This window comes from Lolium perenne, chromosome 3 (assembly GCF_019359855.2).
Source record: "Lolium perenne isolate Kyuss_39 chromosome 3, Kyuss_2.0, whole genome shotgun sequence".
Lineage (NCBI taxonomy): Eukaryota > Viridiplantae > Streptophyta > Magnoliopsida > Poales > Poaceae > Lolium > Lolium perenne.
Window position 1 is genome coordinate 334,980,933 of NC_067246.2, and position 16,446 is coordinate 334,997,378.

General features: G+C 46.5%; 1 protein-coding gene across 1 annotated transcript; it reads right to left on the reverse strand.

The window, feature by feature from the left end:
- Nucleotides 1-13,294: 13,294 nt before the first annotated feature.
- LOC127338925 (zealexin A1 synthase-like) lies at nucleotides 13,295-14,915 on the reverse strand. The gene is made up of 2 exons (XM_071827015.1): nucleotides 13,998-14,915; nucleotides 13,295-13,909 (listed from the first exon to the last, which is right to left on the reverse strand). Exons 1-2 carry the CDS (start codon nucleotides 14,913-14,915, stop codon nucleotides 13,295-13,297), a joined length of 1,533 nt encoding a protein of 510 aa, XP_071683116.1.
- Between the last annotated feature and the right edge of the window lie 1,531 nt (nucleotides 14,916-16,446).

A 16,446-nucleotide genomic window follows, 5' to 3' on the forward strand; every position in this document is an offset into this window, starting at 1 on the left:
CCCATATCAAACAATCAAGATCAAACCCAAATTGCTACGGCGGTGACGATGTCCAGCGGTGGATACGGCGGTGATGATGGTGGAGATGATGATGATGGTGATGGAGATGATGTCCAGCTCGATGACGGTGACGATGGCGTCGATTTCCCCCTCCCGGAGGGAATTTCCCCAGCGGATCTTAGCCCGCCGGAGAGCTATTTTCTCTCTGGTGTTTGATACGTCTCCGACGTATCGATAATTTCTTATGTTCCATGCCACATTATTGATGTTATCTACATGTTTTATGCACACTTTATGTCATATTCATGCATTTTCTGGAACTAACCTATTAACAAGATGCCGAAGTGCCGCTTGTCATTTTCTGCTGTTTTTGGTTTCAGAAATCCTAGTAAGGAAATATTCTCGGAATTGGACGAAATCAAAGCCCAGGGGCCTATTTTTCCACGAAGCTTCCAGAAGTCCGAAGGAGAGACGAAGAGGGGCCACGGAGGGGCCACACTATAGGGCGGCGCGGCCCCCCCCCCTTGGCCGCGCGGCCCTGTGGTGTGGGGCCCCCGTGCCGCCTCTTGACCTGCCCTTTCACCTATAAAAAGTCTCCGTGACGAAACCCCCAGTACCGAGAACCACGATACGGAAAACCTTCCAGAGACGCCGCCGCCGCCGATCCCATCTCGGGGGATCCAGGAGATCGCCTCCGGCACCCTGCCAGAGAGGGGAATCATCTCCCGGAAGACTCTACGCCGCCATGGTCGCCTCCGGTGTGATGTGTGAGTAGTCTACCCCTGGACTATGGGTCCATAGCAGTAGCTAGATGGTTGTCTTCTCCCCATTGTGCTATCATTGTCGGATCTTGTGAGCTGCCTAACATGATCAAGATCGTCTATCTGTAATTCTATATGTTGCGTTTGTTGGGATCCGATGAATAGAGAATACTTGTTATGTTGATTATCAAAGTTATGCTTATGTGTTGTTTATGATCTTGCATGCTCTCCGTTATTAGTAGATGCTCTGGCCAAGTTGATGCTAGTAACTCCAAGAGGGAGTATTTATGCTCGATAGTGGGTTCATGTCTCCGTGAACCTGGAGGAGTGACAAGAACCACTAAGGTTATGGATGTGCTGTTGCCACTAGGGATAAAACATTAGTGCTATGTTCAAGGATGTAGTCACTAGTTACATTACGCGCAATACTTAATGCAATTGTCTGTTGTTAGCAACTTAATACTGGAGGGTTCGGATGATAACTTTGAAGGTGGACTTTTTAGGCATAGATGCAGTTGGATGACGGTCTATGTACTTTGTCGTAATGCCCAATTAAATCTCACTATACTCATCATGATATGTATGTGCATGGTCATGCTCTCTTTATTTGTCAATTGCCCAACTGTAATTTGTTCACCCAACATGCTGTTCGTCTTATGGGAGAGACACCTCTAGTGAACTGTGGACCCCGGTCCAATTCTCTTTACTGAAATACAACCTACTGTAATACTGTTCTACTGTTTTCTGCAAACAATCATCTTCCACACAATACGGTTAACTCTTTGTTACAGCAAGCCGGTGAGATTGACAACCTCACTGTTTCGTTGGGGCAAAGTATCTTGGTTGTGTTGTGCAGGTTCCACGTTGGCGCCGGAATCACTGGTGTTGCGCCGCACTACATCTCGCCGCCATCAACCTTCAACGTGCTTCTTGACTCCTACTGGTCCGATTAAACCTTGGTTTCTTACTGAGGGAAACTTGCCGCTGTGCGCATCACACCTTCCTCTTGGGGTTCCCAACGGACGCGTGTCGAACGAAGAGACAATACGTCAACCACGCGCATCAAGCAAATTTCTGGCGCCGTTGCCGGGGAGATCAAGACACGCTGCAAGGGGAGTCTCCACTTCTCAATCTCTTTACTTTGTTTTTGTCTTGCTTAGTTTTATTTACTACTTTGTTTGCTGCACTAAATCAAAATACAAAAAAATTAGTTGCTAGTTTTACTTTATTTGCTATCTTGTTTGCTATATCAAAAACACAAAAAAATTAGTTTACTTGCATTTACTTTATCTAGTTTGCTTTATTTACTGTTGCTAAAATGGCCAACGCTGAAAATACTAAGTTGTGTGACTTCACAACCACAAATAATAATGATTTCTTATGCACACCTATTGCTCCACCTGCTACTACAGCAGAATTCTTTGAAATTAAACCTGCTTTACTGAATCTTGTTATGCGAGAGCAATTTTCTGGTGTTAGTTCTGATGATGCTGCTGCCCATCTTAATAATTTTGTTGAATTATGTGAAATGCAAAAATATAAAGATGTAGATGGTGACATTATAAAATTAAAATTGTTCCCTTTCTCATTAAGAGGAAGAGCTAAAGATTGGTTGCTATCTCTGCCTAAGAATAGTATTGATTCATGGACTAAATGCAAGGATGCTTTTATTGGTAGATATTATCCCCCTGCTAAAATTATATCTTTGAGGAGTAGCATAATGAATTTTAAACAATTAGATACTGAACATGTTGCTCAAGCTTGGGAAAGAATGAAAACTCTGGTTAAAAATTGCCCAACCCATGGACTGACTACTTGGATGATCATCCAAACCTTCTATGCAGGACTAAATTTTTCTTCACGGAATTTATTGGATTCAGCTGCTGGAGGTACCTTTATGTCCATCACTCTTGGTGAAGCAACAAAGCTTCTTGATAATATGATGATCAATTACTCTGAATGGCACACGGAAAGAGCTCCACAAGGTAAGAAGGTAAATTCTGTCGAAGAAACCTCTTCCTTGAGTGATAAGATTGATGCTATTATGTCTATGCTTGTGAATGATAGGACTAATATTGATCCTAATAATGTTCCATTAGCTTCATTGGTTGCACAAGAAGAACATGTTGATGTAAACTTCATTAAAAATAATAATTTCAACAACAATGCTTACCGGAACAATTCTAGTAACAACTATAGGCCATATCCTTATAATAGTGGCAACGGCTATGGTAATTCTTATGGGAATTCTTACAACAATAATAGGAGTTCACCCCCTGGACTTTAAGCCATGCTTAAAGAATTTATTAGTACACAAACTGCTTTTAACAAATCTGTTGAAGAAAAGCTTGGGAAAATTGATTTACTTGCTTCTAAAGTCGATAGTCTTGTTGCTGATGTTGATCTTTTGAAATCAAAAGTTTTGCCTAATGAGAATCATCATAATAAAATTGTTACTACAGCAAATGCCATTCAAGTTAGAATTAATGAGAATATAAGATTAATGGCTGAACTGCGTGCTAGGTGGGATAGAGAAGAAAATGAAAAACTAGCTAAAGAGAAGAATATAGCTAAAGTTTGGACTATTACCACCACTAGTAATGCTAATGCTACACATGTTGCTGCACCTCATACTCATACTAATAAAAGAATTGGTGTTAGCAATGTTTCCACTTCTAATGCAAAGCGCGAAAAACTGCCTGAAATTGCTAAAACTGCTGAAACTGCCTGTGATAAAGCTGCTGAAATTTTTTCCAACATTGGGGATGATGATCCCATTGCTTTAGATTATAATGGTTTGAATTTTGATGATTGCCACATCTCTGAAGTTATAAAGTTCTTGCAAAAACTTGCTAAAAGTCCTAATGCTAGTGCTATAAATTTGGCTTTCACGCATCATATTACAAATGCTCTCATAAAAGCTAGAGAAGAGAAACTAGAGCGTGAAGCCTCTATTCCTAAAAAGTTAGAGGATGGTTGGGAGCCCATCATTAAGATGAAGGTTAAAGATTTTGATTGTAATGCTTTATGTGATCTTGGTGCAAGTATTTCTGTTATGCCTAAGAAAATTTATAATATGCTTGACTTGCCACCGCTGAAAAATTGTTATTTGGATGTTAATCTTGCTGATCATTCTACAAAGAAACCTTTGGGTAAAGTTGATAATGTTCGCATTACCGTTAACAATAACCTTGTTCCCGTTGATTTTGTTGTCTTGGATATTGAATACAATGCATCTTGTCCCATTATATTGGGAAGACCTTTTCTTCGAACTGTTGGTGCTATCATTGATATGAAGGAAGGTAATATAAAATATCAATTTCCTCTCAAGAAAGGTATGGAACACTTCCCTAGAAAGAGAATGAAGGTACCTTTTGATTCTATTATGAGAACAAATTATGATGTTGACACTTCGTCTCTTGATAATACTTGATACACACTTTCTGCGCCTAGCTGAAAGGCGTTAAAGAAAAGCGCTTATGGGAGACAACCCATGTTTTTACCTACAGTACTTTGTTTTTATTTTGTGTCTTGGAAGTTGTTTACTACTGTAGCAACCTCTCCTTATCTTAGTTTTGTGTTTTGTTGTGCCAAGTTAAGCCGTTGATAGAAAAGTAAGTACTAGATTTGGATTACTGCACAGTTCCAGATTTCTTTGCTGTCACGAATCTGGGTCCACCTCCCTGTAGGTAGCTCAGAAAATTATGCCAATTTACGTGCATGATCCTCAGATATGTACGCAACTTTCATTCAATTTGAGCATTTTCATTTGAGCAAGTCTGGTGCCATTTTAAAATTCGTCAATACGAACTGTTCTGTTTTGACAGATTCTGCCTTTTATTTCGCATTGCCTCTTTCGCTATGTTGGATGAATTCCTTTGATCCATTAATGTCCAGTAGCATTATGCAATGTCCAGAAGTGTTAAGAATGATTGTGTCACCTCTGAATATGTCAATTTATAATGTGCACTAACCCTCTAATGAGTTGTTTCGAGTTTGGTGTGGAGGAAGTTTTCAAGGATCAAGAGAGGAGTATGATGCAACATGATCAAGGAGAGTGAAAGCTCTAAGCTTGGGGATGCCCCGGTGGTTCACCCCTGCATATATCAAGAAGACTCAAGCGTCTAAGCTTGGGGATGCCCAAGGCATCCCCTTCTTCATCGACAACATTATCAGGTTCCTCCCATGAAACTATATTTTTATTCCATCACATCTTATGTGCTTTTTCTTGGAGCGTCGGTTTGTTTTTGTTTTTGTTTTGTTTGAATAAAATGGATCCTAGCATTCACTTTATGGGAGAGAGACACGCTCCGCTGTAGCATATGGACAAGTATGTCCTTGGTTTCTACTCATAGTATTCATGGCGAAGTTTCTCCTTCGTTAAATTGTTATATGGTTGGAATTGGAAAATGATACATGTAGTAATTGCTATAAATGTTTTGGGTAATGTGATACTTGGCAATTGTTGTGCTCATGATTAAGCTCTTGCATCATATGCTTTGCACCCATTAATGAAGAAATACATAGAGCATGCTAAAATTTGGTTTGCATATTTGGTTTCTCTAAGGTCTAGATAATTTCTAGTATTGAGTTTGAACAACAAGGAAGACGGTGTAGAGTCTTATAATGTTTTCAATATGTCTTTTATGTGAGTTTTGCTGCACCGGTTCATCCTTGTGTTTGTTTCAAATAAGCCTTGCTAGCCTAAACCTTGTATCGAGAGGGAATACTTCTCATGCATCCAAAATACTTGAGCCAACCACTATGCCATTTGTGTCCACCATACCTACCTATACTACATGGTATTTTCCGCCATTCCAAAGTAAATTGCTTGAGTGCTACCTTTAAAATTCCATCATTCACCTATGCAATATATAGCTCATGGGACAAATAGCTTAAAAACTATTGTGGTATTGAATATGTCATTATGCACTTTATCTCTTATTAAGTTGCTTGTTGTGCGATAACCATGTTTACTGGGGACGCCATCAACTATTCAGTGGTTGAATTTCATGTGAGTTGCTATGCATGTTCGTCTTGTCTGAAGCAAGAGAGATCTACCACCATATGGTCAAGCATGCATATGTTAGAGAAGAACATCGGGCCGCTAACCGAAGCCATGCTCCATGGTGGAAGTTTCAGTTTTGGACAATAATCCTCAAATCTCAAATGAGAAAATTATTAATTGTTGTTATATGCTTATGCATAAAAGAGGAGTCCATTATCTGTTGTCTATGTTGTCCTGGTATGGATGTCTAAGTCGAAGAATAATCAATAGCGAGAAATCCAATGCGAGCTTTCTCCTTAGACCTTTGTACAGGCGGCATAGAGGTACCCCTTTGTGACACTTGGTAAAAACAATGCATTGTGATGATCCGGTAGTCCAAGCTAATTAGGACAAGGTGCGGGCACTATTAGTACGCTATGCATGAGGCTTGCAACTTATTAGATATAATTTACATGATGCATATGCTTTATTACTACCGTTGACAAAATTGTTTCATGTTTTCAAAATCAAAGCTCTAGCACAAATATAGCAATCGATGCTTTTCCTCTATGGAGGACCATTCTTTTACTTTCAATGTTGAGTCAGTTCACCTATCTCTCTCCACCTCAAGAAGCAAACACTTGTGTGAACTGTGCATTGATTCCTACATACTTGCTTATTGCACTTATTATATTACTCTATGTTGACAATATCCATGAGATATACATGTTACAAGTTGAAAGCAACCACTGAAACTTAATCTTCTTTTGTGTTGCTTCAATATCTCTACTTTGAATTATTGCTTTATGAGTTAACTCTTATGCAAGACTTATTGATGCTTGTCTTGAAGTGCTATTCATGAAAAGTCTTTGCTATATGATTCACTTGTTTACTCATGTCATATACATTGTTTCGATCGCTGCATTCACTACATATGCTTTACAAATAGTATGATCAAGATTATGATGGCATGTCACTCCAGAAATTATCTGTGTTATCATTTTACCTGCTCGGGACGAGCAGAACTAAGCTTGGGGATGCTGATACATCTCCGACGTATCGATAATTTCTTATGTTCCATGCCACATTATTGATGTTATCTACATGTTTTATGCACACTTTATGTCATATTCGTGCATTTTCTGGAACTAACCTATTAACAAGATGCCGAAGTGCCAGTTGCTGTTTTCTGCTGTTTTTGGTTTCAGAAATCCTAGTAAGGAAATATTCTCAGAATTGGACGAAATCAAAGCCCAGGGGCCTATTTTTCCACGAAGCTTCCAGAAGTCCGAAGGAGAGACGAAGAGGGGCCACGGAGGGGCCACACTATAGGGCGGCGCGGCCCCCCCTTGGCCGCGCGGCCCTGTGGTGTGGGGCCCCCGTGCCGCCTCTTGACCTGCCCTTTCGCCTATAAAAAGTCTCCGTGACGAAACCCCCAGTACCGAGAACCACAATACGGAAAACCTTCCAGAGACGCCGCCGCCGCCGATCCCATCTCGGGGGATCCAGGAGATCGCCTCCGGCACCCTGCCGGAGAGGGGAATCATCTCCCGGAGGACTCTACGCCGCCATGGTCGCCTCCGGTGTGATGTGTGAGTAGTCTACCCCTGGACTATGGGTCCATAGCAGTAGCTAGATGGTTGTCTTCTCCCCATTGTGCTATCATTGTCGGATCTTGTGAGCTGCCTAACATGATCAAGATCGTCTATCTGTAATTCTATATGTTGCGTTTGTTGGGATCCGATGAATAGAGAATACTTGTTATGTTGATTATCAAAGTTATGCTTATGTGTTGTTTATGATCTTGCATGCTCTCCGTTATTAGTAGATGCTCTGGCCAAGTTGATGCTAGTAACTCCAAGAGGGAGTATTTATGCTCGATAGTGGGTTCATGTCTCCGTGAACCTGGAGGAGTGACAAGAACCACTAAGGTTATGGATGTGCTGTTGCCACTAGGGATAAAACATTAGTGCTATGTTCAAGGATGTAGTCACTAGTTACATTACGCGCAATACTTAATGCAATTGTCTGTTGTTAGCAACTTAATACTGGAGGGGGTTCGGATGATAACCTGAAGGTGGACTTTTTAGGCATAGATGCAGTTGGATGACAGTCTATGTACTTTGTCGTAATGCCCAATTAAATCTCACTATACTCATCATGATATGTATGTGCATGGTCATGCTCTCTTTATTTGTCAATTGCCCAACTGTAATTTGTTCACCCAACATGCTGTTCGTCTTATGGGAGAGACACCTCTAGTGAACTGTGGACCCCGGTCCAATTCTCTTTACTGAAATACAACCTACTGTAATACTGTTCTACTGTTTTCTGCAAACAATCATCTTCCACACAATACGGTTAACTCTTTGTTACAGCAAGCCGGTGAGATTGACAACCTCACTGTTTCGTTGGGGCAAAGTATCTTGGTTGTGTTGTGCAGGTTCCACGTTGGCGCCGGAATCACTGGTGTTGCGCCGCACTACATCTCGCCGCCATCAACCTTCAACGTGCTTCTTGACTCCTACTGGTCCGATTAAACCTTGGTTTCTTACTGAGGGAAACTTGCCGCTGTGCGCATCACACCTTCCTCTTGGGGTTCCCAACGGACGCGTGTCGAACGAAGAGACAATACGTCAACCACGCGCATCAGTGTTCTCCGCCCCGCAGAGGCGGCTGTAACTCTTCGCGAGGTACCCTCTGTGGCTTAGGTCTTCGGGACGAAGGATTTCGCGAAGAAAAGGAGGCGAGAGGGGCTGTGGGCCCCCCTCCTCACTGGGCGGCGCGGCCAGGCCTTGGGCCGCGCCGGCCCATGGTGTGGGCCCACCTCGGGTCCCCTCGGCTCCCCCTTCTGGCTTCCTTCGTCATCTGGAAAAATAGGATTTTTGGTATAATTTCCTTCAACAGTTGATCTTCCGAAATATTGCGTTCTGACGGTGCTTTTTCCAGCAGAATCCTGGCTCCGATGCTTGATCCTCCAATAATCATGAAACATGCAAAATAGATAAAATAACATAAGTATTATGTCCAAATATGAAATATATCAATGAATAACAGCAAATTATGATACAAAATAGTGATGCGAATTGGACGTATCAGGACTCCACCAAGGGGGCCGGCCACCCCCCTCATGGAAGGGTGGGAGTCCCACTTGAGGTGGGAATCCCACCTTGGGTAGGTTTCCCTACACATGGAAGGTTTTGGGTTGGGGTCTTATTCGAAGACTTGTAGTCCAACACTTGGGGGTTCCACCTATATAATGAGGGGCAAGGGGAGGGGGCCGGCCACACCAAAGCCACCTTGGCCGCACCCCTTAGTGGCCGGCCACCCCCTCTCCCCAAACCCTAGCCGCCCCCCTCTCCTCCATCTCTCCCGCAATCGCTTAGCGAAGCTCCGCCGGAGATCTCCATCGCCACCGCCACCACGCCGTCATGCTACCGGATTCAAGGAGGAGCTACTACTTCCGCTGCCCACTGGAACGGGGAGAAGGACGTCGTCTTCATCAACACCGAACGTGTGACCGAGTACGGAGGTGCTGCCCGATTGTGGCACCGTCAAGATCTTCTACGCGCTTTTGAAAGCGGCAAGTGATCGTCTACCGCAGCAACGAGAGCCTCCTCTTGTAGGCTTTGGAATTCTTCAAGGGTTAGTCTCGTTCATCCCCTCGTTGCTCCCATCTTCTAGATTGCATCTTGGCTTGGATTGCGTTCTCGCGGTAGGAAAATTTTTGTTTTCTATGCTACGAATCCCTACACTATAATGGCTCTGGGGAAGTCAGCTGTATCTTTTTCCTCCTGCACGCCAACGGACTTGATAGGGCCTGGCGGGGTGTTGGGATAACACCGTCGTAGGTTGGGAAATCCTTTTAAATCCCCATCCGTGTGGATGAGAGGCTCTACCGTCTATGAAGGATTGTCCGTAGTACACCGGGGGTAAAGCCGTATGATCGGGAGATGTCTACCGGGGGTGTACGGATGGACAAAAGTGTGGGTTTGCAGGGTCGCAGAGAAGGCATTATGGACTTGGATCTTATACTAAGCCCCACACCAAGGAAGTGTGGACAGAATCTCGAGCCCGGTTGGCAACAAGAATAAGGTCTCTTATGGGAAAAGTAACGCACCTCTATAGAGTGTATCAAATTGTGGCTGTCACTCCCTGTTCTGGGAAGGGAATTGCGAACGCGGCAGGAAAGGAACTCCATGAAGTTCTAGTCAACCTGTGAAGACCGACGGGCATAGTTTTCAGAATAAAATAAACATTTTGAAGAATTTTTTTATGAAACTTGCATTCGCTTATGACTTTCTGGTCTATGGCTATAGCTAGTGCATGATACACCTAATTCCTAATATGAACTTGCTGAGTACGCTCGTACTGATCCAACTCTTAAATCCCCTGCTTAGCTATGGAGTCACCGGAGGAGGAACTACTGTGGAACTCGAAGACAAAGAAGTCAACTGCAACAAGATGAAGAATACAGTCAAAGAAGTCAATGGAGTCAACTTCTGCATCAGCTAGAGTGGTAACTTAGACTAGTAATAGAAGGGAACCTTTCCCTAATACTAGCACCTAAGTAGCAAGATTTCTATAGCAATCCAAGTAGCTCTTAAGCTAGGGTTAGCAATAAGTTAGACAACGAGTCGTTCTTCTGGAGCTTTATTTGAAGTTTTACCTCACTGTAAAGTAGGAGGCTGTGTTGATCTTCTGTAAACAGTTTATGTATCCTTCTATAGACATACCTTGGACTCGCATATGTTTCTGTTGTACCACTCTGAGGGATGTAATATGAGTGGAACGGTGTTTCACTTGTGTTATGTCAACGACTTGTGTACTACACCATGCAGTGGTACGCTGGGCAACCACATGCTTTCAGTGGGGCGATGCATTTGCGGGTCTGCATGAATTGGGATGTTTTAAACAACAAAATAAACAAGTTCAAAGTCTCAGTTATTACATCCAATTTCTTAAAAATCAACATAAAAATAAGATGATATTGACGTCTACGTATTTTCTTCATGGCCAGCCAATGCCCACTAATGCTCAATCAGATCTGTTTATAGGCGTCTGGGACCTGTTCTCATCAGTGACTTCACATTCATCTGCAGATGCTGCTGTTAGGATGATGCCCTAGGGATTGGCGCAACCAGCTCACTTTGGAAATCCCTTTGGTGCTCATTACGGCCATCAGGAGACTCGTTCTCAACGATCATGTTGTGCATGATCACATAACAGATCATCACCTGTTCTTGCCGGGTGACGGACAATTGCCCACCGAGCTTGGAGCACACAAAATGCCCGCTCCACATCTTTCCTGCAAGCCTCTTGCATCTTGGCAAACCTCTTCATCTTTTTCATGTTTTGATTACAGACAGTCTTCACCAGTGTGGCTCAGTTAGGGTAGATGTCATCAGCAAGATAATATGCTCATATTCATTTCCATTGATCTCGTACCTCACCCGGGGATCTTTGCCTTGCATAAGCTTGTTAAAAACCGGTGATCGGTGCAACACATTGATGTCATTGTTGGAACCGGCCATGCCAAAGAATGAATGCCAAATCTATAAATCTTAAGATATTGCTGCATCAAGAACGGCAGTGCATCCCTCTGTATGGCTGTTGTAATGACCCAGCCATCTAAATGGACAGTTCTTCAACTCCCAGTGCATGCAATCTATGTTACTGATCATTCCTAGGAACCCTCTAAACTTGTTGATAGACAACAGCCGCCGTGTATCTTCAACTGTTGGCTCCCTACAGTAATGTTCTCAGAACATGGCAATCAATGCTCGGCAAAACCTGTACATGGACTCAAGGCAGGTGCTCACACCTATTTTAAGATACTCGTCGAATATATCAGCAACCATTACATAGGATAGCATGCGAATAGCTGCAGAACTTTTTTGGTACGAGGTGAAACCTAGCGCACTTGTTGCATCGGGCCTGCACTGGAAGTAGAGGTCGTAGTCTCTGACGCCCCCTAGAATGACCATGAAGAGGTTCCTTGACATTTTGTACCGGCACCGGAACATTTTTTCCGGAAACACTGGATTGGTGCGGTGGAATTAGTCCTTGTGGAGCCAGAGGTGTCCTTCCATTCTGTTGCGCGGCAGGTTTTTTAAGCAGCCCTTCACAGAGCCCCGGTGCACCGGCATCTGGCTGGCATTGTGCTCGTAGAGGATGGAGGCCGCAGTAGTGGCCATGGTCTATGTCGTGTGATCAGACTCTTCGTCGGAAGAGGAATCGTCAAGGACCTCAGCGCGCAACTTGTCCAGCATCTTCCACATGTCCATATGTGTGGGTAGCACCTGCGGATCAATGGTCGCCCATAATAGCGCCCAAAAGATGAGTAAGAAACCTACCGGCACAATTGGCCGAACAGGTCGTGGGCGGCGAGGCCGGGGGGGGGGGGGGGGGCAACTGGCAGATGTTTGGCCCCCAAACACGCGGCAGGTGTGGCCTAGAACCTACCCGACTCAGATCCTGTTCTTCGGCACGGCGAGCCCGAGCAGACAACGTGTACTGTGCCGTTGTGGTGGGGCGGTTGGGACGAGGTTGGGGTGGTGGTGTCGCACTAGGACAGCAAAGAAGAGGAAAAGGAAACAAATCCGTGCGATCAATTTTGCTATCACTGACGTGTCAGACCGGGTAAGAAAAGAAGGACGCTCGGCGCTACTGCGCAGCGTCCGTGGAGACGCAAATGTGCCGCAGACCGTTGCCCCGCTGGAGATGCTCAAAAGAACCGAAATAAGAAAGCTACGTGCAATGTTTTAAAATAAAATACTCTTTTTACTGGGCCTGCTCTGCCCATTTGTGTATTTTGTGGGCACTGTTATGTCCAGATTCCATTAGATGATGTACTCCCTCCATCCTACGAATATGTCAAAGATTTATCTAACTTTGAACGTAAACAATGACATATTGTGAAACTTGCTAACTGCCACGTATAAGAAGCAGAATTACACATAGTAAAACTAATCCTCGTATTAACCATTATGCTTATACACCACGATCTAAGCTAACAAGTTTGAACTAACATATCTGGGCAACCAAAGCTTATAAGATCTGAGCTACTGCCGGTAGGTATCTATGTTACTCACAATGGACGAGGATGATGACATGTCGACCAGGCGATTGAAGATGTCATGCGTCGATGGAACTCGAGCGACCAAAGAAGGTGGCCTCTCTTAACTGCTAGAAGAAGCTACCCTGGACGGAGGGCGGGAATGGGGGAAATAGTGGCGTGAGATTTGACGGTGAGGCGGGGCCCAGTAAATGGTGACTGAATTCTTCCCGCAAGATTTTTCCGGACGCGTGCGAGCTTCCGCCATCCCCTCGCGTGATCTCGACGCAAATTTTCCTAGCGAGCGCTATAAGAGATTGGCTCGTGCCTCCTCATACATATTTTAGGAGAACGAAATATTTTGTCCATCGTCAACCAAACGAGCGATTTTCTTCCCTCTAGATGGGAGAAACAGACTCCACGATATGACTTAATAATTAAGCACGACCAGAAAAGGACAAATCAAGGCACATCTTAAAAATACACAAATCAAGGCACAAATGGAATAGCTTCTAACAAGAGCTCAGTCTTTCGGCGTGCCGTGATGCCATACGCCTCGGTCATGTCAAGCTTCTCCGGGTTCCCGCCGCCAGGAATCTTCCAGTCGAAGTGATAGAGAAGGCTCGCGAGAGCAATCTCGACGTTTGACACCCCAAACATCATACCGGGGCACATCTTTCGGCCGGCACCACCGGGGATGAACCTGAAGTCCGTGCCAGCGTAGTCCACCATATCAGTCTCGAACCTCTCGGGCCTGAACTCGCCCGCGTCGGTCCAGCTCTCATCGCCCTTGCCTATCGCCCACACGTTCACGAACACAGTGGTGCCCGCGGGCACGTCGTAGCCCATGACCTTCGCTGGCTCGTTGCACAGCCTCGGCATGAGCAGCGGCACCGGAGCGTGCAGCCTGAAGGTCTCCTTGATGACCATCTGGAGGTAGGGGAGCCGGCCGTCGATGTCCGCCTCGGTCACCTCGGTCTTGCCTTGGAGGACTCCACGGACCTCGGACTGCGCTTTGGCCATTATGCGTGGGTTCCTCATCAGCTCCGACATGGCCCAGGTCGTCGTGGTCGCCGTCGTCTCCGAGCCCGCAGCAAAAAGATCCTGGTCATATGGCAAAAAGTTTTCAGATCGAAATATTTTCGTGGCGTATCCAAGTTGGAAGAAGCGGTACTAGCGGTGGTTGACTTACGAAGAGGACACCGCTGATGTTAGCGTTGGTGAGTGTGACGCCGCCGCCCATGCCGCCATTCCTCTGGAACCGGAGTAGAATGGTGAGTATGTCGCCCCTCTGATCACCTCCGGCATCAGCGTTGTCTCCCTCGCTCTCCATCGCCACCTTGTGGTCACTGATCATGGCCTCCATGATGGCGTGGATCCTATGGTGCACCTCCCACGTCGCCTTGAGGGCCCTGCCGCCGAGCGCCTTGGCGAGGCGCGACGTCGGGAACAGGTCGGTGAGGTTGAACCCGGACATGAGGTCCAGCACCCTGTCCAGCTCCTCCAGGTACGCCGCCCGCTGCGCGCACCGGTCGCCCACGGACACCCTCATGATCACGTCGTTCATCATCACCTTCGCCATCTCGCCGACGTTGACGACGGCACCGCCGGCGGCGGCGACGGACCTCGCGAGCCTCGCGGCCTCCTCCTCCCGGACGGAGCGGAACGAGCGGACGCTCCTCGGGCTGAGCAGCTCCGTGGCGCAGAGCTTGCGCAGGGGCTTCCAGTGCAGGCCGCGCGCGAAGGAGATGTCGGCGCCGCCGTAGGTGAAGACGTCCGCGGCCACGTACATGGGCCGGTTCGCGAAGACGGCGTCGTGGACCTTCATCACCTCCCTGGCCGCCTCCGGGGAGGAGATCACGAGCGTGGGGACGTGGCCGAGCCGGAGCAGCATGACGGGGCCGTGCAGCTGCGCGAGCCGCTGCATGGCCTGGTGCGGCAGCGCGCCGACCAGGTGGTGCATGTGCCCGATCACCGGGAGCGCCCATGGCCCCGGCGGCAGGTTCAGGCCGCCGGCGCTGCGCCTGTGCTTGAGCTTGAGAAGTATGGTGGCGACGAGGACGCAGAGGAAAGTGTAGCTCACGACCTGCATGGGCGTGGTTTCTGCCATTAGAGCTAGCTTAGCTCTCGATCGGCCGTAGGTGATCAAGAGTTGAAGATGAGCTATATAGGATGGCAACACGAGTAGAGAAAAATGATTGAGAGTCGTTGGAGTACAGCAGCTACAGGCGACGGAAATCGATATGAAATGGAGTACAAGCACAAGCGACAAAAGTCGGTATGAAATGGAGTACTAGACGACGTGCGTTGTCAGTGAGGTTAACTTAAGATTCAGTTGATGATTTTATATTGCTTGACTTGCTATATGCAGCGTACTGTATCGACGAATCAAGAGCTAGCGACCTCGGAGAGGGATTAAATTTACGCGCCAGACACTGGAATAAAACATGAACCGGCCGGGACAGGACAAAAGGGAATTGAGACGGCATCCAGAAGTTGGTTGTCCCGTGTGTTGGTGACTGCGAGACAGCATCTAAGTGACGACCAAGTGGTACATTCTATTTGCGCCTCTGTGCTACTGAAAATGGCCAGGTCAACATCGTCTATATGCACTGAGAATAACATATATCGGGGCCTTGCTACACCATATATAGCTGGACGAGTAGAATTGTTTTTAAAACATCAACAGACGCGTCTCTGTAACTGTAAGCTGTGGAGAACTTAACTAAGAGGAGTGACGCATGCGCTTGTTCCTTCCGTATGGCAAACATTACCTCCTAATTATATTTTATTTTTTTTGAAACGGAGGCAAAAACTTTGCCTCGTCCATTAATTAAGAAGAAAGTGCCCAATTTTTAGGAGAAAATCGGGCGAAAACCAACAACACACACCGAGCACCCCGGCCAACCTGGCTACCCACACGAAGCACACACGTCATCGAGAAGAAAGACCTCGTTGAGGATGTCATCGAGCGTCATCGTCGTCACTCCTCCACGAGCCAGCGATTCCGACTTCACCTTAGACGACCGCCACCAAGACCCTCACCGCGAACGAGGAGCCCATGTGAGCCCATGCCAAACAGTCGACCCCCAAGCACGTCGAGGAGGAGGCAGCTCCGACTTCAACCGAGACCTTCATAGGAGAAAGTTGCACGCCTTGCACCGACGCAAGCACCAATCAAGTGGCATCGTTGCCACAAGTCGCTTCGCAGCTCCGACTTCACCATCACGGCAGGGGTGATGAAGGACATGCCGCAGCTCCAATCCGCTCACCATTGTCATCGTTGCCACTCAGCCCACGACGCCAACACCAACCATCTTCCACAGGTCCCTCCGACCTAAGCAGCTCCAAATCGATGCCCTCAAGAGGGAAGACGACACAAGAGCGCCGCCATCGACCGATCACGGCGGATCTAGGGATTTCCCCGGAGCTTTCCCAGACAGAATGGCAAAACATCACCTCGGCGATGCCTTCAAGAAGGAAGCGGCGCCCGAAGCCGTCGCCATCGCCGGCCTCGGCCAGCTGCCGGCCGGCCAGCCACCGAGGACAAGGCATTAGCCCGGAGCTTGTCGCGCCATCCTGCTTCGTGCTTTTGGCCAGACCCGCCTTCAACCCTCATCCCCCATCTCCACCGTGGCCGC

Bases quoted from the DNA above. Each gene is read 5' to 3' on its own strand.
- LOC127338925 (XM_071827015.1), bottom strand. From the start codon at position 14,915: ATGGCAGAAACCACGCCCATGCAGGTCGTGAGCTACACTTTCCTCTGC. The intron at 13,910-13,997 runs GTAAGTCAACCA...CCATATGACCAG, and splicing joins ACATCAGCGGTGTCCTCTTC to GATCTTTTTGCTGCGGGCTC.